The following is a 24,028-nucleotide window of genomic DNA, read 5'->3' on the forward strand; positions in this document are numbered from 1 at the left end:
TAATTGAAAATGTCGCTCTAGGTCTCTACTAATATAAAGATATTTATGACAATAAACATAAAACATTGCAGAGTAAGATGTATAGGAAATTTTCATTTAAATTGTGAAAGATCAGTCGTCAGATCATCTTGAAATGTTCTCTCCTGTATCTGTTTGAATGTGCCTTGCTCCTTTGCGATGTCCGTAGAAGGACTTTGGCAAATATTTTCTTCAGTTATCTTATGAGAAGAGGGAATATCCTAAGAAACTGGAAGCTGCAGAACCAACATCATATAGCTAAATCATCCTTGAGGATATTGGGAGACCAGACTGTGGATACATTGGAGAATTGTTACATTTGGGGAAAAGTGTGAGTCAGTCACTACTGGAACTGCACTCTGGCCAGAAGCCAAAATGACACCTACTTATGTAACTTCTTTGAGACGAATGACCTGAATTAGCAGTTGAAGTTTGTCAAAAATTCACTTCGTAAACAAGTTGTACAAGATAGGGGCTTGTGGATGCTCACACGTCAGAGTATCTTATATAAAAATAAATAAATAATAAAATAAATAAATAAATACACCTGAGAACAAGTGAGAATGAGAACTAAGTCCTAGGCTGGTTTGTCTATAGCCATTAAAAAGAGCAGGCTGGGGCCAGTGCTGTGGCTTAACAGGCTAATCCTCCGCCTTGCGGCGCCGGGGCACACCGGGTTCTAGTCCCGGTTGGGGCGCTGGATTCTATCCCGGTTGCCCCTCTTCCAGGCCAGCTCTCTGCTATGGCCCGGGAAGGCAGTGGAGGATGGCCCAAGTCCTTGGGCCCTGCACCCGCATGGGAGACCAGGAGAAGCACCTGGCTCCTGGCTTCGGATCAGCGCAATGTGCCAGCCGCAGCGGCCATTGGAGGGTGAACCAACGGCAAAAAGGAAGACCTTTCTCTCTGTCTCTCTCTCACTATCCACTCTGCCTGTCAAAAAAAAAAAAAAAAGAGCAGGCTGGATTTTGACCTGGTTAGGATGCCTACGTCCCATATTGGAGTACCTGGGTTCCAGTCTGGGCTCCAGCTTCCAATTCCAGCTTCCTGCTAGTGCAGATCTTGGGAGAAAGTTGGGTCCCTTCCACACATGTCAGAGATCTAGGCTGAGCTCCAGACTAAAACATGGTCCAGCCCTGACCACCATGGACATTTGTGGAGTGAACCAGCAAACAGGGACTTGGCGTGTGCTCTCTTTCTCTCTGTCTCTGTGTGTGTGTATGTGACTTTCTTGTGGTCATATTGGAGTTACTTTTTTTTTTTTTTTTTTAAGATTTATGTATTTATTTGAAAGGCAGAGTTACAGAGAGGCAGAGGTAGAGAGAGAGAGAGAGATCTTCCATCTGCTGGTTCACTTACCAAATGGCCACAACGGCTGGAGCTGGGCCGATCCAAAGCTAGGAGACAGGAGCTTCTTCTGGATTTCCCATGCAGGTGCAGGGGCCCAAGGACTTGGGCCATCTTCCACTGTTTTCCCAGGCCATAGCAGAGAGCTGGATCAGAAGTGGAGAAGCCAGGTCTTGAACAGGCGCCCATATGGGATGCTGGCACTGCAGGCCGTGACTTTACCCACTAAGCCACAGCACTGGCCCCGGGTTCCTTTTTTTTTTTTTTTTTTTTTTCTCCCTTTTGGTAAGTTGTAGTAAATACCCACTTATATTTTCTTGCATTTGTATCATTCCTTTTAATAAAGTAATTTGGGGGTCGGCGCCGTGGCTTAACAGGCTAATCCTCCGCCTAGTGGCGCCGGCACACCAGGTTCTAGTCCTGGTCGGGGTGCTGGATTCTGTCCCGGTTGCCCCTCTTCCAGGCCAGCTCTCTGCTATGGCCTGGGAGTGCAGTGGAGGATGGCGCAAATGCTTGGGCCCTACACCCACGTGGGAGACCAGGATAAGCACCTGGCTCCTACCTTCGGATCAGCGCGGTGCGCTGGCCTGCCGGCCGCAGCATGCAGGCCGTGGCGGCCATTGGAGGGTGAACCAACGGCAAAGGAAGACCTTTCTCTCTGTCTCTCTCTCTCACTCTCCACTCTGCCTCTCAAAAATGAAAAAATTTTAAAAAGTAAATAAATAATTTGGGAGTAAACTAAAATTTATGAAATAATATACATTAAATATTTATAGTGTTTATGTGATGTACTATGGATTTTAATTTATTTGTCCATTTTTTATAATAGTATTCTGTAGTTTAAAATAGATGCCAGTATTGGTCAGCATTTATGTGACAAGCATGGTACTTTTTTTTTATTTATTGTTTTGTCTCTGTTAATCCACATTAAATCCTGTGATGTATATGAGTTTTGCTATATCTCTTATGAATGAAATTAACTACTTTTCTGATATTTAAGTACTGCTTGATCAAGTTGACTTACAGGATTTGAAAGGACATCTTTCTGACCCAGGAACGCTATCTCTTAACTAGTACACATCATGATATATTATAGCATATAAATGCCTCCTCTTTCATTATTTTTTCCAATAAACCAATTTCTATCTGCTCAAAGTAATCTGTCTTCTTTAAAATTCCACAGATAGCACTTTTTATGTACCTCTGTTAATGGGCTTCATCACGCCTTGCTTTTTAACATACTTACTCATCTGCACTAAATAACGGATTACACTCTTCTTGAGATAGTTATTTTTCCTGTTATTTTTCAGTAACCTTGAGCCTTCCATGCAGAAATGCCTAATTAATTAATATTTTTCAAATAAGTCAAGAAGCTTCTGCATTATCTGTATCAACCTAAGGTTTCTCTTGAAGGCACTGTGGTTAGAATTAAACTATAGCAAAGTTTTATCTATTAGCCTTGTAAAGTTTTATTCAATTCCTTGTGTTTTTGTAATAGTTATTTCCATATATAATACAAAGTTCTCAGGATAAGCATTTGGGGACACCTGCAGTTCTGTATGGGAGTTCCAGTTGGAGTCCCTGCTGCTCTACTTCTGATCCAGCTTCTTGCTAATGCATCCTGGGAGACAACAGATGATGGCTGAACTACCTAGACCCCTGCCCACAATAGACCTGGGATAGACAGGTCTAGATACCTAGCTGCTGGCTTCGGTCTAGCCCAGTCTTTGGTGTTGCAGGCATTTGGGAAGTAAACCAGCAGAAATGGAAAATGTCTTTCTCTTTCTCTCTCTCCATATCTGTCACTCTGCCTTTAAAGTAGGTAAGGAGAAATAAGCATTTTATGAAATGCAAAGTTACATTGAAAATTAAGAAGAACAATATTAAAAATTTTGCGAAACAAGAGAATTGATTATACTCTACATCACAGTCTTAGATTTTCAAATGCTTTGAACGAGCTGATCTAAAAGGAACTTAAGTTATTTCAGAATCATTGTGCATCAGATACTATTCAAATCTTGGTAATTGTTTACCCTTGTATTGGTTGTTTTTGGGTGATAATGAGATTACATTTTTTTTGAGATTACATATTTTTAAATGACCCTTTAATACCAAGTTTGTTTATTTTCTCTTTAATACGTGTTAATTAAATAAGTCTAAGTTAAATGTAATGTGTTTTAATCGGTTTAGCTTCATGAAAATAACTTTTTGTTTTTTTAGATCAATATGAAAGATAATAAAAATGCCAAGTATATTGAGAATCATATTCCATCAAATGACTTGAGAGCCTTTGTATTTGAAAGTCAGGAAGACATGGAAGTTTTCCTCAAAGAGGCAAGTCAACCAGTACAACACTGGCTCACTTGGTGCTTATCTTTCCATAATTGAATTTTTAACTTCACTAGAGCAAAAAGTTAATTTTGTCACCAGATAACTCTTGTGTAATATTCATTTCTGCTAATTTCTTTCCTATTTATGGCATTATTAGAGAATAGGTTTGTTTTGTAAAAGCAAACTAGCCTTTTAGCATCTGTAATATATTTTGAAAGTATCATTTGAAATTAACATGAAAAATAATTGTCACATTGTTTTAGAGAAGGAAGTATTGTAATGATGTACCTTTGGCTTTTCACATCTTAGAAATTATTATGGGGCCGGTGCTGTGGTGTAGTGGGTGAAGCCACCACCTGTAGTGCTGGTATCCCATATGGGTACCGGTTCGAGTCTCGGCTGCTGCACTTCCCATCCAGCTCTCTGCTATGGCCAGAGAAAGCAGTGGAAGATGGCCCAAGTCCTTGAGCCTCTGCACTTGCGTGGCAGACCCAAAAGAAGCTTCTGGCTCCTGGCTTCAGATCAGCTCAGCTCTGGCTATTGTGGTCATTTGGGGAGTGAACCAGCAGATGGAAGACCCCTCTCTCTCTCTTTCTCTCTGCCTGTGCCTCTCTGCGACTCTGCCTTTCAAATAAGTAGATAAATCTTAAAAAGAAAAAGAAATTATTAGAATGAACTGGTTTTTTGTTGAAGGGAAAATCAGTTTGATGTTATTTCTTAATAATATAAATGAAACTTCTTTTCAAAGAATAATAATTCTGTATCTGGCTAGAAGAATACCACTGACTGAAAATATAAGCCATTGAAAGTCAGCATGGCATAGTAATTAAGATTATATACTCTGTAGCTGGCTGCCAGGATTTGAGTGCTGGCTTTGCTTATAGTTTAGATGATCTAGATATTTTCTGCCTCAGTTTCCTCTTCTGTAAAATGAGGGTGATAGTAGCCATTTCAAAAAATGGTTGTGATAATTAAGTTATTTAAATGTAAAAGTATAACAGTGCTTATTAACCATTATCATATATTGTTACATATTTATGGATAACTATATATATACTTTTTAAAATTGTTTATTAATCCCCATACTAATACAGGTTTTTTGGTTTTTTGTTTTGTTTTGTTTTGTTTTTAGATTTATTTGTATTTATTTGAAACACAGAGTTAGAGAGGTCTTTCATCAGCTGGTTCACTCCCCAAATGGGCGCAACAGCCAGAGCTGAGCTGATCCAAAGCCAGGAGCCGGGTCTCCCAGTCGATGCAGGGGCCCAAGGACTTGGGCAATCTTCTGCTCCTTTCCCTGGCACATTAGCAAGGAGCTGGATTGGAAGTGAAGCAGCTGGGACTGGAACCGGCGCCCACATGGGATGTTGGCACTAAAGCCTGGGACTTTAACCCACTGTGCCACAATGCTGGCTCCTATAAATGTACTTTTAAAATGAATTTTAAACTCTTAGCTTTTTTTGCTTTTTTTTTTTTTTTAAGATTTATTTATTTGAAAGGCAGAGCAATTGAGAGAAAAAGAGAGATCTTCCATCTGCTGCTTTATACCCCAGAGAGCTGTACAGCCAAGTCTGAGCCAGGCTGAAGGCAGGAGCCAAGAACTTTATCTGGGTCTCCTACATGGGTAGCAGGCGCCCAAGTACTTGGGCCATGTTGCAGTTGGTTAACTGTGTATTACATTTGATATATATGAATTGTAAATTGTTAACTAGCTGTAACTATTAGTAAAATTTTTCTTTCCTTTTGCATTTGTGATTCTTTTCCATACTAGTGAGAAAGATAGCTCCCTAAGCCATCAGTACATTTACTCATTTGTTCAGGCTTAGAATGCTGTGAAAATAATTTCAGAATTACCAGTCATACCACCATGAAATTCCTCCTTTCCACCATCCCAACATGACTCCATTACTATCTCTCAACATTGTTATGTCTTATTCTATGTGTAAATCCAGTGAATCTTTTGTTAAATGTTTTAGCATGTAATTTAACTACATACATTGTTAAATGTATAATTTAAATATGCACATTCTTAAATATGTGTTTTATGGCTTTTTGACACATGTAAATGGTTTTCTAAAATTCATTTTGTAATCATTTATTGCTGGTGTATAGGTGACAAACAATACTTTATATTGACCTCGTATCCTGTGACACTCTTGAATTGTTGAATTCTAGTAGTTGCTTTTTTAGGTTCCATAGGATTTTTCATGTAGTGTGTTCTCTAAATAGATTGTTTTATGTCTTCCTTTCCAACATTTTATTTTTTATTTAGTCTTGCCACATTGCCATATACTTCTAAAATGGTGTGATGTCAGAGAGATTAGACATCCTTGTTCCCAGTCCTCGAGGAAAAGCACACAATATTTCTCCATCAAATGTGATGTTTAGTATAGATTTTTCATAACTGTCCTTTATCATGTTAAAAGAATTTCCTTCTGTTATTAGTTTGCTGAACATTTTTATCATGAATAGCTGCTGAATTTTGTCAATTCTGTTATCTGCACATACTGACTTTTGTCCTGTGATCAAATATGATAAATAGGTTAGTTTTACATCTGGCATTTCTGGGATAAGCTCTGCTTGATTGTGTATCCTGTTCATGTATTGCTGTGTTGTATTTGCTAATAATTTGTAAAGGGTTTTTGCATATGTGTTCATGAAGGATATTGGTTTGTAGTATTTTTTTTTTTAAGTATTTTTGTTAGGTCTTGGTATCAGGGTTATGGTAATATCATGAAATGGCTTGAAAAGTGCTTCTTTCTGTGTTTTCTGCAGAGTTTTAGTGTTGTAGGTACTGGCTCAAGTATTTGGGTCACTGCCACCCCTGTGGGAGATCAGATTGAGTTTTGGACCAATCCTGGCTGTTGGCATTTGGGGAGTTGACTAGCAGATGAAAGATCTCTTTTTTCTATGTCTCTCCAATCTTACTGCCTTTCAAATATTTTAAATTAAAGCTTTGAAAAAAAAAATGTTCAAGACTGGCATTGTGGCATAGCAGGCCAAGCCATTGTCTGTGATGTTGGCATCATGTATGGGCGCTGGTTCAAGTCTCAACTGCTCCACTTTGAATCCAGCTCTCTGCCGTTTGTACCTGGGAAAGCAGCAGAGGATGGCCAGGTCCTTGGTTTTCTCTACCCTGTTCCTGGCTTTAGCCTGGCATTGCCCTGGCCATTATAGCCATTTGAGGGGTGAACCAGTGAATAGAAGACCCCTCCCTCCCTCCTCTCTCTCTTTCTCTCTGTCTGTCTCTCTCTCTCCCTCCCCCCCCCCCGCCTCCTGCCCTCCCTCTCTTTCTCTTAACTGCTTTTCAAATAAATAAAAATATTTTAAAAGTCCAGAGTTTATAATTATTATTTGTGAAAAGCTTAGCCCAATACGAGATAAACTGCCATTAATGGAACTATCCCTCTTCTGTATTATTTTGAAGCAAGTCTCATTCTATTTTATCTGAAAGTATTTTAGTATATACCTCTGAAAGAAATGAACTTTTAAAAAAAATGTAATTACGCTATCATGTCACAGTATAAATTTCTTGGAATTATCATCAAATATCCAGTGTTCCGATTTATGATTATCCCATGAATTACTAGTAGGATTATGGTAACTTTGAAGATCATCTTCCTCCCTTCCTTCTTTCCACTATTTCTTTTCTCTATTTATTTGAAAGTCAGAGAGAGAGAGAGAGAGAGAGAGAGATAAGCAGAAGTCTCCCAACCACTGGTTCATTTTCCGAATGTCCACAACAGCTGGGGTTAGGCTAGGCCAAAGCCAGGAGGCAGCAATGCAAGCTAACACAAGGGCAACAGAGACCTGAGAACTTGAACCATCACCTGCTGCCTCGCAAGGTGCACATTAACAGGAAGTTAGATTTAGAATTGGAACAGAACAAGGACTTTACCCAGGTACTCCCATACTGATGCAGGCATCCCTGGTGGTATCTTAACTGCTACCCCAATCTCTTCCCCCCCTTAAAATTATTTCAGTTGAGAATATACATTAATTAAAATATTGGGTTTTTTCTTAACTCAGGTTCGTGACAATAAAAAATTAAGGGTAAATGCTGTTATTGCTCCCAAGAATTCATATGCAGCCAAAGCACCTTCAAGATCTCTAAATGAACTGAAGTAAGTTTTGAAAAAATTATTAGATTTGATTGAAGTATTAAATAATTTATCTCTTAAATAAATTTTAATTAACTCCTTGTCACATAATATGTTTATTGTAAGCTATAGTAATCTTTTTTAGGATCTTTAATTAAAAATGGAAAACTTTGGGCTCAGGAACACACAGCCATGGTATAGTTAGTATATGATGAAGGTGATATTTCAGATCTGCAGAACAGTGTTAGAATATTTAATAATTGGCAGGAAATTAGTGGGTTAGTTATTGGGAAAATGAAGTGATAAATCATCACCTTCTAATGTAAAAATAACTTCCAAAATGACTGACTATAAAATTTACAATTCAAAGTAACTAAGTAAACATTCAGAACATAAAAGCAATAGAAGAAGCAAAAACATTCTAATATTTTGTAATCATAAATAGTTTAGGCTTCTCTGACAATAAGGTAAATAATGTGAAGTGATTTTAAAATGTAAAAAAATTAAGTAAACCCAATTATTACCATACCATTGTTGAAATGATTTATATTTCCTGTTGACCACTTGCCAACCTTAGATTTCATGTTTTTAATGATAATTTTAAGAAAAATTGAGTTGGTATTTTTCCTTTCAGACAGTATGGCTTTTTCTCTTATTTGCGAGAATTGTTTGATGCACCTGATCCAGTGATGAGCTACCTGTGCTGCCAGTATCATATTCATGAAGTTCCAGTAGGAACTGAAAGGACCAGAGAAAGAATTGAACGGGTAAGAAAGTAGTGAATACTTACCAAATTCATAGTTTTACTCAAACTACTTAGCTTAAAGTGAAGCCAGAAATTTAAATAAGTGTATCATTCTGTTATTTATTTATTTATTTTTTTGACAGGCAGAGTGGACAGTAAGAGAGACAGACAGAAAGTCTTCCTTTTGCCGTTGGTTCACCCTCCAATGGCCGCCACGGCCGGTGCGCTGCGCTGATTCGAAGCCAGGAGCCAGGTGCTTCTCCTGGTCTCCCATGGGGTGCAGGGCCCAAGCACTTGGGCCATCCTCCACTGCACTTCCAGGCCACAGCAGAGAGCTGGCCTGGAAGAGGGGCGACCGGGACAGAATCTGGCGCCCCGACCGGGACTAGAACCTGGTGTGCCGGCGCCACTAGGCGGAGGATTAGCCTATTGATCCGCGGCGCCGGCTCATTCTGTTATTTTTTAATGAGACATAAAACAGTGAGTGTTGGCTAACACTTCATGGTAAGAGTGATACGGAGATAACTGCAATAGGTCCGTACTTAATGTCTGTAAGATAATTGAATAAAGTAAATATCAGGAAGGAAGCACTTGGTGTTCTTTCCTGATTCTTCCCTGCTTGATAAACCTTTGTTGAAGTCTCATATTCCAGGTTATCTTTCAGACAGATTGTAGTTTAGAATGGTAGGCTACAGTATAGAACTGTTTTGTAAAGCTTCTACTCAAAACTGTCCTATGACGATTCCTCATCTCATTTTCTTAGCTAATATAGCTGCAGAAACTCTTAGTTCCTATATTTTGCTAATACTGTTTGGAATTTTCTTTTTACAAGTAATCTGTGACTCCAGATCACACGTACTTTTTTCTCACAGGCATAAGTGGGAAATTTTCCTAGCATAGGTGTTTCCATACATTGACATATTAATACTGCTCCTAAGCATTGGGAACTATACAGACCTAGCTACTTTTTATACTACTGAATTTATTAGAAAATGTTTTAAATTCCCTTGGGCTGGCATTTTGGTGTAGCAGATAAAGCCACCATCCGCAATGCTGGCGTTTCATGTAAATGTTGTTTCAAGTCCTGGCTGCCCCACTTCCGCTTCATCTTCCTGCTAATGGCATGTGAAAAACAGTGTAGAATGGCCCAAATATTTGGGCCCTTGCTGGCCATGTGGGACACCTGGAAGAAGCTCTTGGCTCTTGGCTGCAGCCTGGCTCAGCTGTGGCCATTTCAGCCTTCTGAAGAGTGAATCAACAGATGGAAGATGTCTCTCTGTCTCTTCCCTTCCCTCTGTAATTCTGACTTTCAAATAAATAAATCTGAATGAATAATGAATGTTTAAGTAAATAAATGTAATTCCTGACAGCCATGAGGTGGGTATGGTGGCTCAGCTGTTTAAGCCAGCACTTAGGGCATTTACATCCCATATCAGAATGCCAGCCTCTTGCTGATGCATTCTGGAAAGCAGCAGATGGTGGCTGCTTGGGCCCCTGCCATCCACGTGGGAGATCTAGGTAGAGTTCTGAGTTCCTGACTTTGGCCTAGACCAGCCTTGGGTTTTGCAGGAATTTGGACGAGTGAACCACTCTTTCTTTCACTCTCATTCTCTCTTGCTTTCAAGTAGATTAAAAAAAAATAAATGAACATTAAAAAAAAAAAAATCCTGGGACTGACTTTGTAGTACAGTTTGTTAAGCTCTTCCCTGTGATGCCAGCATCCTGTGTGAGTGCTATTTTGCATTTCGGCTGCTGTTTCTACTCCAGCTCTCTGCTAATACACCTGGGAAAGCATCAAATGATGGTCCAACTACTTGGGTCCCTGCCACCCAAGTTGGAGAACAGATGAAGTTCCTGGCTTTACCCTGGCTCACCCCTGGCTGTTGCAGCCATTTGGGGCGTGAACCAGCAGGTGGAATGTGTCTCCTCTCTCTCTTCCCCCTCTCCCTCTCCCTCCCTCATCTGACTCCTCCCTCCCTCCCTTCCTTTCTCTCCCCCTCCTCCATGACTTCTCTGTAATTCTGCCTTTCAGATAAATAAATAAAAAAAAGAAAATTTTTAAAAAATTAAAATTAAAATCCTAAGAACTCATATACAAGTATTCCTAAGCCAATTAATATGGGAGCTTTTTGTACTTCATTAACAGAATATGGGAACGAGGGCTCATCACCAACCTGTTTCTGAAAAAAAAGAGTTACTACAGTAAGTTGCCTATGTCTTTTTTTTTTTTTTTTAAGATTGATTTATTTAAGAGGCAGAGTTACAGAGTGAGAGACAGATGGAATGGTCTTTCTTCCACTGGTTCACTCCTCAGATGGCCGCAACGGTTAGAGCTGTGCTGATCTGAAGCCCGGAGCTTCTTCCGGGTCTCCCACATGGGTGCAGGGGCCCAAGCATTTGGGCCATCTTCTGCTTTCACAGGCCATAGCAGAGAGCTGGATTAGAAGAGGAGCAGCTGGGACTAGAACCAGACCCACATGGGATGCTAGCACCACAGGCGGAGGATTAACCCACTGCACCGCAGCACCAGCCCTGCCTGTGTCTTTAATTTAAAATTACATCATGATATGGTGATCATTCAGGGAAACTAAAATAGAACTTTGCAAATGGAAGTATGTCTCCTGTATTAAAGTGAGGTTTAGAAAAGAGGACAAGACCATATGCAAATTTCTGTCATAATGTAAGGGTAGGAAAAATTCTTTACTAATGCAGAAAGACAATAAGTATGATAAGGGATTTCTTTCTTCACTTTGGGGCAGAAAGGAACAACTACTATGCTTGTAAATCCTGCATTTTGAGCAGTGCTTTAATTGAATTGTTTTTATGCATTTTTAACATGTGTTTAATTCATCTAGAGAACTTTTTCACTTCTGTTTATAGTAGAAAAATGTCATTGGAATTCATATATTTACATTAAAAGTGAAATTAATTTGAAAGAGTTACAGGGAGGGAGAGGCAGAGAGAGAGAGTGAGTGAGTGAGTTATCTTCCAGATCCTCTGGTTCACTCCCCAAATGGCCACACGGCCATGGCTGGGCCAGGCCAAAGCCAGGATCTTCATCCAGTTCTCTTGTGTAGGTATAGGGGCCCAAGGACCTGAGCCATCATCTGCTACTTTCCCAGGTGCATTAGCAGGGAGCTAGATCAGAAGTGGAACATCCAGGACTTGAACCAGAGACTATATGGAATGTGGGTGCTTGCTTTACCCACTACACCACAGTGGTAGCCCATTTTTTTTTTTTTTTTAAGAAAACTTCTATTTAATAAATATAAATTTTGAAAGCACAACTTTTGGATTATAGCGATTTCCCTCCCCCCATAACCACCCTACCTCCCGCAAACCTTCCCATCTCCTACTCCCTCTTCCATCCCATTCTTCATTAAGATTCATTTTTAATTCTCTTTATATACAGAAGATCAATTTAGTATGTACTAAGTAAAGATTTCAAGGACTTCACCCACACAGAAACACAAAGTAGAAAGTACTATTTAAATACTAGTTTTACAGGTAATTCACATAGTACAACACATTAAGGACAGAGATCCTACATGAGGAGTAAGTGCACAGTGACTCCTGTTGTTGATTTAACAATTGACTCTCTTATTTATGACGTCAGTAATCACCCAAGGCTCTTGTCATGAGCTGCCAAGAATATGGAAGCCTCTTGAGTTCACAGACTCTGACCTTATTTAGACAAGGCCAGAATCAAAGTGGAAGTTCTCTCCTCCCTTCAGAGAAAGGTACTTCCTTTGATGGCTCCTTCTTTCCGCTGGGATCTCACTCACAGAGATCTTTCATATAGGTCATTTTTTGCCACAGTGTCTTGGCTTTCCATGCCTGAGAAACTCTCATGTTAGCCCAATTTTTTAAATTCTTAAACACATTGAATGTTTCTTATACTTTATTGTCCCAGTTCCTTCCTTTAAGTTATCATGAGATATTTTTCAGACTCATGTACATACTGTAAATCCAAAGCAGGACATATTTTGAGCACCTAGTAAAGCCCCTGGCATTATCTTTTGAAGATGCAAGTCTTTGTTTATAGCCTCAGTCTTTCAGTTTGTTTCAGATATAAATAGTGGCAATAATATCTATATGAATATTTCTTCCTTTACTTCCCGGAGCCCAGTGCTTTGGAGTAGCAGATAAAGCTGCCACCTGCAGTGCTGGCATCCCATATGGGCACCAGTTCAAGTCCCAGCTGCTCTACTTCCAATCCAACTCTCTTCTGTGGCCTGGGAAAGCAATAGAAGATGGCCCAAGTCCTTGACCCCTGCCTCCATGTGGGAGACCTGGAGGAAGCTCCTGGCTCCTGGCCTCAGATTGGCACAGTTCCAGCCGTTGCAGCCATTTGGGGAGTGAACCAGCGGGTGGAAGACACCTCTTTCTCTCTCTCTCTCTCTCTCTCTCATTGCGTAACTCTGACTTTCAAGTACATAAATCTTAAAAAAAAAAAAAAAGATATACTTGATATTTTTTTTTAAAAATGTATTTCTTAGTGAATGTTTCACTTTATTATCAAGCCTTAACATTTGAGGTTCTGTCACAGTGTTAACACCTTATTTATGGAATTGTTGTTTCATTAATTTCTAAGATAGTGCCCTGTGGTTAAATTGTACATAGTTTTAAGATGTCCTTTTTGCTGTAAATGCCCCTCCTTCACTATCCTGTTGGGTCAAATTCCATTTAAAACTCAATGTTTAGGCCGGTGCCGTGTCTCAATAGGCTAATCCTCCGCCTTGCGGTGCTGGCACACCGGGTTCTAGTCCCAGTCGGGGTACCGGATTCTGTCCCGGTTGCCCCTCTTCCAGGCCAGCTCTCTGCTGTGGCCAGGGAGTGCAGTGGAGGATGGCCCAAGTCCTTGGGCCCTGCACCTGCATGGGAGACCAGGAGAAGCACCTGGCTCCTGGCTTTGGATCAGTGCGATGTGCCAGCCACAGCGGCCATTGGAGGGTGAACCAACGGCAAAGGAAGACCTTTCTCTCTGTCTCTCTCTCTCTCTCTCTCTCACTATCTACTCTGCCTGTCCAAAAAAAAAAAAAAAAAAAAAAAAAACCTCAATGTTTATGGAACTTGGGTAGGCTAACCTCATTTAGTGTTTTTCTTCACAATAGACTATTCAGGATTTAATGTGCCAGTTTATACCCTATTGACTATGCTTTAAATCTATCTATAGAGTATATAATCCTGGAAGGAAACAAGCCGTGGTAGTATTAGTTATGAATCTTTATAAATTAGAAAAAAACTGTAGGAAAACAGCCTATTCTTCATATATACACGGAAGTAGATCTTAACAATGTCACAGTGTTTAGAATGTTTTCTAATTTATGAAACTCCTTGTATAAATTCTTAAGAAAATATTTTGAAAAACACAAAGGACAAAAATTTTATGTACTTTCATCTGAAAAATGCTTCCATTGAGTAAGGAACAAAATATACAGAAACTAAATATTAAGCTCTCCATCTCTGAACAGTATACCTGTGGGTAGGGGAGAATAAATGATTTACCAAGATAACATAGTTCACCATTCTAGGTATCTGGCTCCTGATATGTTTTCTTAAATATAAAACTCTAAAGTATGCTGATTTGGGTGAGATTATGTAATGAAGTAGTAGTATAGCCAACTTTTCTGGTTTTCTTAGTTTTCTCCTAATTCTTTTCCTTAGTATTGCTCTCTAATATAATATTCTTAAATGAATCAACCACCTTTTTAGAGATGTTGTTGGATAAATTAAAAAACAGAAGGTATATGTAGTGTATTTTATGCTAAATTAGACCCTTTGAAATTCACTTGTTCTGTATTTTTAATTTTTATTCTTTAAAACGTGTATTGTAATTATTATTACATGTACACTAACATTTGTTTTACATTATAGGTAATACAAGAAACTCGATTAAAACAAATTTATACAGCAGAAGAAAAGTATGTGGTGAAAACTTCTTTTTATTCAAACAAACTTATTTCTAGTAATACATCCCTAAAAGTGGCCCAGTTTCTCACTGTCACTGTGGATCTAGAGCAAAGAAGACATTTGGAAGAACAGCTAAAGGTTGGTTAGTTTGATTTGAATGTTAGAAAAAGGAACTGTGTTTTGCATATATTAACAATTTTGAATTTCCATAGGAAATTAATAGAAAATTGCAATTGGTGGAATCAGGATTGAGTACCTTACGTGAGACGAACAAGCATCTGGAACACAAAGACAATGAACTTAGACAGAAGAAGAAGGAGCTGCTTGAAAGAAAAACCAGAAAAAGACAACTGGAACAAAAAATCACTTCCAAACTGGGAAGGTATCTTTTAGACTGTCTGAGGGGAGAGTGTTAAATGCTGTGTGAGACATGGTTAAAGACACCCTCTAGTGACTAGAAAGTTTCTACACACACACATTTTGTAGTCGTGTTTCTCTCAACTTTATCTGACTGCCCAAATGTCATTTTAGTCAGTTTGTCAAAAGGAGATAAATATTATTAAGTATTATGCGTTCTTTTCTCTTGTCAGCTATTCCAATCCTTGGACACCTTTACATACTTAAAATTATGGAGATCTTAAGAAGTTTTTATATGGATTACATCTATTGCTATTTACCACTTAGAAACTAAAACGTTGTTTTAAGTATGAATTTATTTAAAAATAATAAATATTGTTTGTTAGAATGAAATAGTTATGAAAAATAACTTCCAAATAGAATATAATTGGAAGAGTAGAATTGTTTTACACTTTTGCGTATCTCTTTAGTTGGAAGTTAGTAGGTTTTTCATACCTGCTTCCGTGTTCAGTCTGTTATGAGATGTTGTGGTTGAGGTATAATGAAGGATATCTGGCTTCATATAAATATGTGCTTATAAAATGGAGAAATATTTTAATAGACTTTTTAGCTAATTGTGAATATTCTTTAATACTACATCAATACTTGCCAAAGTGTAGTTTGCTAAGGTTTAATTACAGTGTGAAATCATGTCAGTGGATTTGTGTGTATTCTGTTAGGTTAAAATCTATTGTACTTTGTATTTTAAAAAATATTTATTTATTTATTTGAAAAACTGAGTGACACAGGCAGGGACAGAGGAAGAGAGAGAGAGAGAGAGAGAGAGAAACAGAGCTTCCCTCTGCTGGTTCACTCCCCAAATGGCTGAGACAGCCAGGTCTGTGCCAGGCCAAACCGAGGAGCCAGCAGCTCCATCCTGGTCTCCCACATGGATGGTAGGGCCAAGTACTTGGACCACCTTCCACTGCCTTTGCAAGCACATTAACAGGGAGCTGGATCAGAAGCAGAGTGGCCTGGGCTCAAACCGTTGCTCCAGTATATCTCAGTCAGTGGCTTAACCTGCTCTGCCACAATGCTAGCTCCCACTCTACTTTAAATGGGTGTTTTTTGTTTAGTTTTTCTTTTTGAGCAGCAGAGAGACAGACAGAGAGCTCCCATCCTCTGATTGACTCCCAAAATGTCCTAAATGGCCAGGGCTGAGTCAGGCTAGAGCCAGGAGCCAGGAGCTCAGTTCAGTTCTCTCATATGTGTAGCAGGGACCCAACCACTTGAGCCATCACCTACTGCCTGCCACAGTGCGCAATATCAAGGAACTGAAATTAGAAGCAGAGCAGAGATTGGAATCTGGGCACTTTGATACGGAAGGCAGGCATTTTAACCAGGAGTCTAATTGCTAAGCCAAGCACCAGTCCCTAAATATATGTTTTACCCATGGATAGTATCCATACATCATGTATTATTTTATTATATATTATAATTTTTAAAGATTTATTTATTTGTATGTCAGAGTTACACAGAGAGAGGAGAGGTAGAGAGAGAGAGAGGTCTTCCATCCACTGGTTCACTCCCCAGATGGCCACAACGGCCGGAGCTGTGCCGATCTGAAGCCAGGAGCCAGGAGCTTCTTCCAGGTCTCCCACACGGGTGCAGGGCTCAAGGACTTGGGCCATCTTCTACTGCTTTCCCAGGCCATAGCAGAGAGCTGGATCGGAAGGAAGAGAAGCAGCTGGGACTAGAACTGGCATCCATATCAGATGCTGGTGCTTCAGGCCAGGGCGTTAACCTGCTGCGCCACAGTGCCGGCCCCACATTATATAATATTTTTAAAGATAGCAATGATAAATGAGTCTATCAGAAAATTAAATAATTCTGAAGTTGTCAAACTTACAGTGTCAGATAACAAATTTTCTAAAATTGTGGGTTTTATTTGAAAGCTTGAATTTTATCATTGGTAATAAACATTATCAGCTATAATTGAACTGATAGGCTCACTTCATTCTTTTTTGGAAAAAGGAAAATGGTGGTCTTCAGTATATAAAGTCTATTAAAAATGAATCTTAATGAAAAATGGAATGAGAGAGGGAGTAAGAAGGCGGGAATGGTGGGAAGACATACTATATTCCTAAAGCTGTACATATGAAATTTGTATTCATTAAATGAAAACCTTCTAAAAAAAAAAACTATGCACAGATTTCAAAATTCGTTTCCACCAAAATAAACTTAATTCCATTTTCCACAAAAAAAAGAAAAATGGCCAAATACCCAAATCTGAATAATTAGTTTGTCATTCTTTCAAGTAAAGATAGTATTCCATGAAAAGTGTCTATTACAGCTACAAACTTATACAGCCAAGTAGTTTTCTTTACTTTCTTTTTTTAAAAGATTTTTATTTATTCATTTGAGAGGTACACTTAAGGAGAGACAGAAAGAAAGGTCTTCCATTTGCTGGTTTACACCCCAAATGGCTACAATGACCAGAGCTGCACTGATCCAAAGCCAGAAGCCAGGAGCTTCTTCCTGGTCTCTCATGTAGGTGCAAGGGGCCCAAGCATTTGGGCCATCTTCTACTGCTTTCCCAGGCTGTAGCAGAGAACTGAATTGAAAGAGGAGCAGCTGGGACACAAACCAGCACCCACATGGGATGGCGGTGCCACAGACAGAGGCTTCTTAGCCTATTACACCACGGCACCGGCCCCCACCAAGTAGTTTTTCTTGAGATAGCTACTGCATTTTTAGCAACAGCACAAATGCTTTATAGGTATTATATACTTCCCATTTTATCACACAGAGTATTTTTTTTTTTTTTTGACAGGCAGAGTGGACAGTGAGAGAGAGACAGAGACAAAGGTCTTCCTTTTGCCATTGGTTCACCCTCCAATGGCCGCCGCAGTAGGCGCGCTGCGGCCGGCGCACCGCGCTGATCCGATGGCAGGAGCCAGGTGCTTCTCCTGGTCTCCCATGGGGTGCAGGGCCCAAGGACTTGGGCCATCCTCCACTGCACTCCCTGGCCACAGCAGAGAGCTGGCCTGGAAGAGGGGCAACCGGGACAGGATCGGTGCCCCGACCGGGACTAGAACGTGGTGTGCCGGCGCCGCAAGGCGGAGGATTAGCCTAGTGAGCCGTGGCGCCGGCCCACACAGAGTATTAAAAGACATATTTGATGTTTTGAGATTTAATGAAATTCATTCTTTACTGCTTCCTCAAAGGCATTCTGAAATGAATTTGGCATTTTTAAAAAATGAGGAGTCCAGTAACTACTTTTATACTTTGATACCACTATATTTTGATTTGTTCTAATGTACTGGCCTTTTACTCACTATTGCTTTTGCACTATCACTGAAGATAAAAAAGCAACCACGGTGAGAATGGACAAAGATGTGCTGTTACTATCATGGAGAATCGTTTTGACCTCACAGATTGTCTTGAAATGATTTTGAAAGGTCCCTAGGGGTTTGTGGACTGCATGTGCATGTCGAGTTTGAAATGGTGAAAGCAGGGAAGCAGGGGGAGATAGAGAAAGATTAGCCAACCTGGCCATTTTGTCACCAGTTCTAGAGGAGAGTGGTAGGGAAAGAGAAAGTTCTGCTGATTCTTACAGAGCAGATTTTGAGTGTAGGTATTTTATAGAAACCAGAAGATATGAGATAGGATAAAAGGTGTTAGAGTTATCTAGGATAGGAAAAGGTAATGACTTCTAGTTTCAGGGTCTTTCCCATATTTACCATGACTCAACTCAGACCTTTTTGCTACTGTTCTTTCAACTTCTTGCCTCTACTATAAAGATGGAGATTAGTGACATAATCTTTAGTAACAAATGACAGGTAACTGACTTGAATAAATGTATTTACTTTGGCCTAATGCAGTATATGTTACTAAACAGATTATAAAGTTGAATCATGTTTGAAATTTTTATTATTTTTTTATTTTATTTATTTTTTTGACAGGCAGAGTGGACAGTGAGAGAGAGAGAGAAGACAGACAGAAAGGTCTTCCTTTTGCCGTTGGTTCACCCTCCAATGGCCGCTGTGGCCGGTGCATCGCGCTGATCCGAAGGCAGGAGCCAGGTGCTTCTCCTGGTCTCCCATGCAGGTGCAGGGCCCAAGGACTTGGGCCATCCTCCACTGTACTCCCAGGCCATAGCAGAGAGCTGGCCTGGAAGAGGGGCAACCGGGACAGAATCCGGTGCCCCGACTGGGACTAGAACCCGGTGTGCCGGCGCCGCAGGCAGAAGATTAGCCTATTGAGCCGCGGCGCCGGCCTGAAATGTTTTAGGAAAGGCAAATAATTAACTTATTTGAAAACATACTGTAGTTTGTTTGCACATCTTTTTAATCTAGCTTCCTAGAATGGTTTTCAACTTTAAACCTTTTTTTCAGCATTAACCCTTCACTTTGTTCTTCTTTTCACTCTTGTACAAAGCATATAACCTTTCTTGACAGCTGCTTTCTGGGACATATCATCTAACATTAAACTTTCTCCTCATGAAGTAATATTTTTGCAAGGAAAATGATTTTTCATGCTCATTACCAGTCCACTATTTTTTATTTTAGACTAGCTTTCATGATTATTCAGATTCTGGTTCATTCTGCTCATTCTAACTTACTTCCCTCCCCTCCCCAATATAACCTTCAGATCACTCTACAGCTTCTGCTGAATATGTTCATTTGTGTTTATTATTGTATCCATCCCACCCACTCCCACCTTGTAGACAACATATATAGTGAAAAGAACTTTCTCCCGTGGTGTTTTGTTAAAAATATCTTACCAGTTAATATCTGCAGTGTCATGTAACTTGCTTAGCATCTCTGAACCTTAGTTTCTTCTTTAAATAGAGAGCATTGGAGCAGGTGTTTAGCAGGGTAGTTAAGGGATTGGTTAGGCTGCCCACACCTCATATCTTAGTACCTGAGTTCAATACTGGGCTCCAGCTCCTGATTCCAGCTTCCTGCTAATGCTGATTCTGGGAGGCAGTAGTGATGGCTCAAGTAACTGAGTTCTTGCCACTCAAGTTGGAGGGCAGGATTGTATCCTAGCTCCTGGCTTCTACCCAGTCTGGTCCATTCCTGGCTTTTGCAGACATTAGGGGAGTAAACTACAGAATGGCGTTTTCTCTCTCTCCCCGCGCGCCGCCCCCCCCCCCCCCCATCCATTCCTCCACTCCCTTCTGCTTCTGAAGTAAATCATTCTTTTAAAAAGAACGTAATATTAACTTTTTAAATTACTATATTGTTTTTTAATTTCTGTTTTTTACCTTGTAAGTCAAAAGACTGTTTCATACATGTTATTAGAAAAGGCTTCCGTTAGGCACAGGCTAGGCACTGTACTGAGTATGTTGCAGTCTTCACCACAACCCCATAAGGGAAATATTATTATCTGCAGTTTGTAGAGGAGGAAACCAAAGCTTAGAAGAGCAACTGACTTGTCCAGAATTAGACTGCAGTTAGTGGCAGAGGGGAAATTCAAAGTCATCTTTCTGACTCCAGATCCTGTAACATTAGCACTATCATTGGTTAGAGTAGGCTGGGACCATAATGTATCTCAGCAAATACTTTCAGATCCTAACTAATTGCTCTATCTGGACAACATTGCTAAATATAGCCCAGAAAACAGCCTTGGACCTAAGGATTTGGGCTCAGTCCTGATGTCTAATTCTGAATTCTGTGTCATTTTTCTTGTCATATAGCTTAAAGCTGATGGAGCAGGATACTTGCAACCTTGAAGAGGAAGAAAGAAAAGCAACTACCAAAATAAAAGAAATAAATGTTCAAAAAGCAAAACTTGTTACCGAATTAACAAACCTAGTAAAGGTAAGGCAAATTTACTTAATTTTAGTCATTTCTTTTTAATTGCAGGTAAATACGACAAGATAGTCAACTTTTTGTTTTTTAAAGATTGTTTATTTGAAAGAGTTAACAGAGAGAGAGAGGGAGAGACGGAACAAGAGATCTCTGTCTGCTGGTTCATTCCTCAAATGGCCGTAATGGCTGGGGCTGTCCCGTCCAGAGCCAGGAGTGAGGAACTTCTTCCTGGCCTACCACGTGTGTGCAGGACCCAGGCACTTGGGACATCCTCAGCTGCTTTCTCAGGTGAATTAGGAGGGAGCTGAATCAGAAGTGGAGCAGCCAGGACACAAACTGGCACCCATATGGGTTGCCAGCATCACCTATGGCAGCTTAACCCACTGTGCCACAACACTGGTCCCTGTAAATCAGGTGTTTTAAGGGCTTTATTGGAAGGGAGATCATGATGATTTTTGATGTTTTAGTTATATATGCAAGAAATTTTTATCATCAGTTTCAGCTTGCAGTTATTTGACATTTTCTTAATAGGTAATAGGTTAAAAACACTCACTATTGGCCGGCACCGCGGCTCACTAGGCTAATCCTCCGCCTTGCGGCGCCGGCACACCACGTTCTAGTCCCGGTCGGGGCACCGATCCTGTCCCGGTTGCCCCTCTTCCAGGCCAGCTCTCTGCTGTGGCCAGGGAGTGCAGTGGAGGATGGCCCAAGTGCTTGGGCCCTGCACCCCATGGGAGACCAGGAGAAGTACCTGGCTCCTGCCATCGGATCAGCGCGGTGCGCCGGCCGCAGCGCGCCTACTGCGGCGGCCATTGGAGGGTGAACCAACGGCAAAAGGAAGATCTTTCTCTCTGTCTCTCTCTCACTGTCCACTCTGCCTGTCAAAAATTTAAAAAAAAACACTATTTCATTCCAGATGACTTTTAAACACATAGGAAAATTCTCTTGTGTGGTTGGCCATTGTGACGCAGCTAGTTAAGCCAGTACTTTGGGCACCTGCATTCCAAACCAGATTGCCACTCCAGTGTCTGAGTCCTGGTTCTCTGCTTCTGATCTTGCTCCTTTGTGATGCATCCTTGGAGGCAGCAGATAGTGTCTCAAGTACTTGGGCCCCTGACACTCACTGGGATATCTGGGTGAAATTCTGGGCTCCTGGCTTTAGTTTGTCCCAGCTCTAGCTGTTGGAAGCATCTGGGCAGTAGAGCAGCAATGGAAGATAATCTCTCTCTCTCTCTCTTTTTCTGTGTCTTTCATTCTCATTCCACCTTTCAAGTAGATGAAAATAAAATTTCTTTTTAAAATCTGTTTAAGGACTATATAAGAGAAGTGTTAGTCACCATAGAAAAATGCTACTTTTCATGGTGTACGTGATTTATAATTTTATTTTGAAAATAAGCTATATTGTTTTTCTTAGCTCTTAAACGAACACTAAACTATTAGGTGTTTTTGTTTCTAGATTTGTACTTCTTTGCATATACAAAAAGTTGATTTAATTCTTCAAAATACTACAGTGATCTCTGAGAAGAACAAATTAGAATCAGATTATATGGCTGCATCTTCACAACTACGTGTCACTGAGGTAAGATTTATACCTTTATTTTTTATTTTGACATTTTAGCCTCTGACTACCTGAAAACTTAAGGTCATATAATCTCATTTGCAATATGCAATTTATTATTATATGCTATGGAATTTACAAACTTAGTGCAAGCTACTACTGAGGAAGCAATACTTGAGACACGGGAGAGCAGCTGTATAACCTTGGCAACTTAATTTGTTAATATTTGGTTGTGAAATGATAAATATTTGAATAGTGTACAGAGGGGAAAAAGTGTGATAGACCATGTTAACTCAGAACCCAGAAAAGAACTGGCAACGACATGGTAATGACAGTGGCGTAGTCTTTGGATTTCCAAAATCCTTTCCCTAAAATAGAAGTGCATCTAGCATTGACAACATGAAACCTATGGACAACAAAGAGAACAAAAGTGTCAAGGTAACCTTACTGGTATACTGCAGTACTACTATAGTGTTGAGCATTCGGAATTATTGGCAGACTCTACAGTTTAAGAACTTAGACTGCCCTTAATGTGACACCAGCTGCAAATTCCAAAGGCTGCACCACTTGCACTTCTAACCCACTGGCTAAATTCAGAGGTTCCCATGACCCTCTCAGGTTCGTAATTCACTAGAACAGCTCAAAACTCAGAAAAAATGCTATACTTAGGGCTATAGTTTTTTCTGATAAAGGATACAACTTAAGAGTAGCCAAATGAAGAGATATCTAAGAGGAGGTCTTGGAAAATAGTAAACACAAGAGTTTCTGTACCCTTTTCTGTGGAACAGGTGCAACACACTGCTAATACATCTGTTTGTTCACCAAGAAAGCTCTACCAAGCTTTATTGCTGAGTTTTTGTTGCAGTCTTATTACATGGGCGTGGCTGATTGAATCATTGGCTGTGTGGTTGAGCTCAGTCTCCAGTTCCTCCCTCAGATTCTGGAAAGTTTGATGGATTTCATGTGATTTCAAAGATCCAAACCTCTAATCATATGGTTGATCTTTGTGGTGGTACCTCCTGCTATCCTGAGTCATCACTTTAATATAAACTGAGATGTGATCCAAGGGACTCATGAGTGACAAAGGCTCTCACTCAATTCCACTGGTTTTAGAATAAAAGCCAGCTGAATTCTTTATTATGTGACACCTGGGAACTCTAAAATACAGGTGAGTGAGTTAAATCAGCAGCAGCAAGACCAGAGTGGTATCACCAAGAGGATGCTTAGAAAACCCAGATATCAAGTTGCCCATAAAGTTCTCATCTGTAAAGGGAGGAGGCCCCTCATTAAGTATAGAAAGCTCAGCAGACCAATTTGAGAGCAGCTGAAATGAGAAGGCAGCTTTATACACTCCAGGGAACTTGGATAGTGCTGGACTGGTCCAGACGTATAAACTTGCAAATCAACGGAAACTTCTTTGTAGAACAAAGCATCCTGATAACTACAGCCACATGGTAGTTAATGGAGACAATAAAATGTGTACTGTGTGGTACTGTGCCTGACAGTATAATAAAAGCACATTCTCTGCAAACTGTAACAAGGGAATCAATAAAAATAAAATAGACTATGTTTGTTGAGTTGCCCTATATGTGCTATGAGGAAATAAAAGAATATTACTTTAGCGGGGCTGATGCTGTGGTGTAGCAGGTAAAGCCACCGCCTGCAGTGCTGGCATCCCATATGGGAGCTGGTTCGAGTCCCAGCTGCTCCACTTCTGATCCAGTTCTCTGCTATGGCCTGGAAAAGCAAAGAAGATGGCCCAAGTCCTTGGGCCCCTGCACCCATGTGGAAGACCTGGAAGAAGCTCCTGCCTCCTGGCTTCAGATCGGCACAACCCTAGCTGTTGCGGCCATTTAGGGAGTGA

The 24,028-nt window shown here is 40.2% G+C and overlaps 1 protein-coding gene across 4 annotated transcripts in view; it reads left to right on the top strand.

The window, feature by feature from the left end:
* Window positions 1-24,028, top strand: part of SMC5 (structural maintenance of chromosomes 5) — a 119,092-nt gene that overhangs the window by 63,912 nt on the left and 31,152 nt on the right. For 3 of the 4 annotated variants that reach the window (XM_062208394.1, XM_062208395.1, XM_062208397.1), the window contains exons 11-17: window positions 3,583-3,696; window positions 7,723-7,817; window positions 8,428-8,560; window positions 14,416-14,589; window positions 14,664-14,833; window positions 20,492-20,615; window positions 22,063-22,185. In XM_062208394.1, the coding sequence (XP_062064378.1) occupies window positions 3,583-3,696; window positions 7,723-7,817; window positions 8,428-8,560; window positions 14,416-14,589; window positions 14,664-14,833; window positions 20,492-20,615; window positions 22,063-22,185 (933 nt within the window). The remainder of the gene's footprint in view (window positions 1-3,582; window positions 3,697-7,722; window positions 7,818-8,427; window positions 8,561-14,415; window positions 14,590-14,663; window positions 14,834-20,491; window positions 20,616-22,062; window positions 22,186-24,028) is intronic. The other variant, XM_062208396.1, reaches the window with a different exon arrangement.

Source organism: Lepus europaeus, chromosome 12, assembly GCF_033115175.1.
Source record: "Lepus europaeus isolate LE1 chromosome 12, mLepTim1.pri, whole genome shotgun sequence".
Lineage (NCBI taxonomy): Eukaryota > Metazoa > Chordata > Mammalia > Lagomorpha > Leporidae > Lepus > Lepus europaeus.